The 1554-nt window shown below is 55.0% G+C and overlaps 1 protein-coding gene across 1 annotated transcript in view; it reads right to left on the reverse strand.

The window, feature by feature from the left end:
- GCN1 (GCN1 activator of EIF2AK4) overlaps positions 1 to 1554 on the reverse strand; it is a 69716-nt gene that overhangs the window by 36198 nt on the left and 31964 nt on the right. Inside the window, 2 exon segments of the mRNA XM_017510231.2 lie at positions 57 to 238; positions 667 to 822. Coding sequence (XP_017365720.1) covers positions 57 to 238; positions 667 to 822 — 338 coding nt within the window.

Raw genomic sequence — 1554 nt, forward strand, 5'->3', positions numbered from 1 at the left:
CCCCTGCCTCCCTGATCCCCTTTAAACCAAGGAGAGGGCAGAGCTTCCCTGACAACCTCGTCCACCCTCCCGGGTGGGGTGCTTGGGGATGCCCTCAGCTGGGCATGGACAGTGAGGATCTGAAGAATCTGGACCATCCGCTCCTCCTCCTCTTCACTGTGGTGGGGCATCTCGGTCAGCACCATCTTCAGAAACGGGAAGACTAAGGAGAAGGCTGGCGCGGACAAGGGTGCAGCACCTGTGAGAGCACGGAGCAATAGGATGCTGCAGGCAGGGTGGGGACCTGGGCCACTGCTGCCCATTTCCATCCTCAGGGAAGGTCAGGAAGGGATGGGCCAGAGGCCTGTTCTGACACCTGGAAGCACATGGCACGCTGACAGAGACAGCAGCTGGTAGCCCAGTTCTAAAACTAACTCTGCTTCTACCGCCAAACACTGCCCAGTTCCAGGATGTGAGAGTTAAAACAGAGAAGACAACGCCAGTGACAAAAAGTAAACCCTCAACTGGGCTCACAGCAACTCACAGACTACCAGGGCTAAACTCAGAAATCCTCCATCTGGTCCAACCACCCAGGCTCAGGAGGCCCTGGGTGATGCTGCGGCTCGAGCAGCATTCCTGGGACCAGCTCACACCGCCTGGTGCCCTTGGTCCCGTCCCAGCTCTTACCTGGCTCCCCCTTGCCCACCCTGCTGGTGATGGTGTGGGTGTGCAGCAGCGTCACCGCCCTCTTCACAGCCACCGACAGCTCTTCTTGGCACCAGGACTTATCCAGGGCACACTCTGGCTTCAGCAGGCGCAGGGTCACATGGCTTACCAAAGTACCTGTGTTGAAGAGGAGAGAGCCGGCAGGGATGACACACACAGAGCTGCAGAATCCAGCCCAGGCTCAGACAGGGGACCCAGTGTCTCATCCTTCTGACTTAAAAAAATCTTTCTGCTCTGCCAAAATGTCCCCAACCTGATTTCTCACTTGATCTTTGTGACAGCCTCAGAGGGCAGCTAGGCAGGGAGTTGCCCTTTAGACACTCAAGGAATGAGTATGCTAACATGAGACAAGGGCCACCCAAGGGTCATTCAGCCGAGAGTGAAGCTCTATCAGTGCAGCGCCTTCAGCTCTATGCAACAGACAGCCATGTGACACTTCTGGCAGGTTCCAGATGCAACGACTGACTTTTCCACTCAGAACGGTTCCCAGATTCTAGCCTCACCCGTGGGAACATCCTCATTAGGCTGGGCTAGAAGTCTGCTGAAAGCCGTTAAATAACCCACAAAAGCAAGGCCACCATAATTCCCAGCCACCCTACCTGGTGTTTGTTTCTCCAGACCTAATAGGAAGCTAAAGGTCACAGAGGCCTCTCTTCACTGTCACGTGGCTACTCAGGAGCCCTGGGCTGTGCTGAGTCACCACACTGCACCAAACCATCCTCACTGCCACTGAACTTCTGACTTAGTTTTAAAACTGGTACACAAAAATCGAACACTGACTAGCATCTAAAACCTACTCCTCAGAGGGAGGGCACAGATGTGAAGTGGGAGAGAAGAGGAGGCACTATG

The sequence above is a fragment of the Cebus imitator genome, unplaced genomic scaffold, assembly GCF_001604975.1.
Source record: "Cebus imitator isolate Cc_AM_T3 unplaced genomic scaffold, Cebus_imitator-1.0 Scaffold434, whole genome shotgun sequence".
Classification (NCBI taxonomy): Eukaryota; Metazoa; Chordata; class Mammalia; order Primates; family Cebidae; genus Cebus; species Cebus imitator.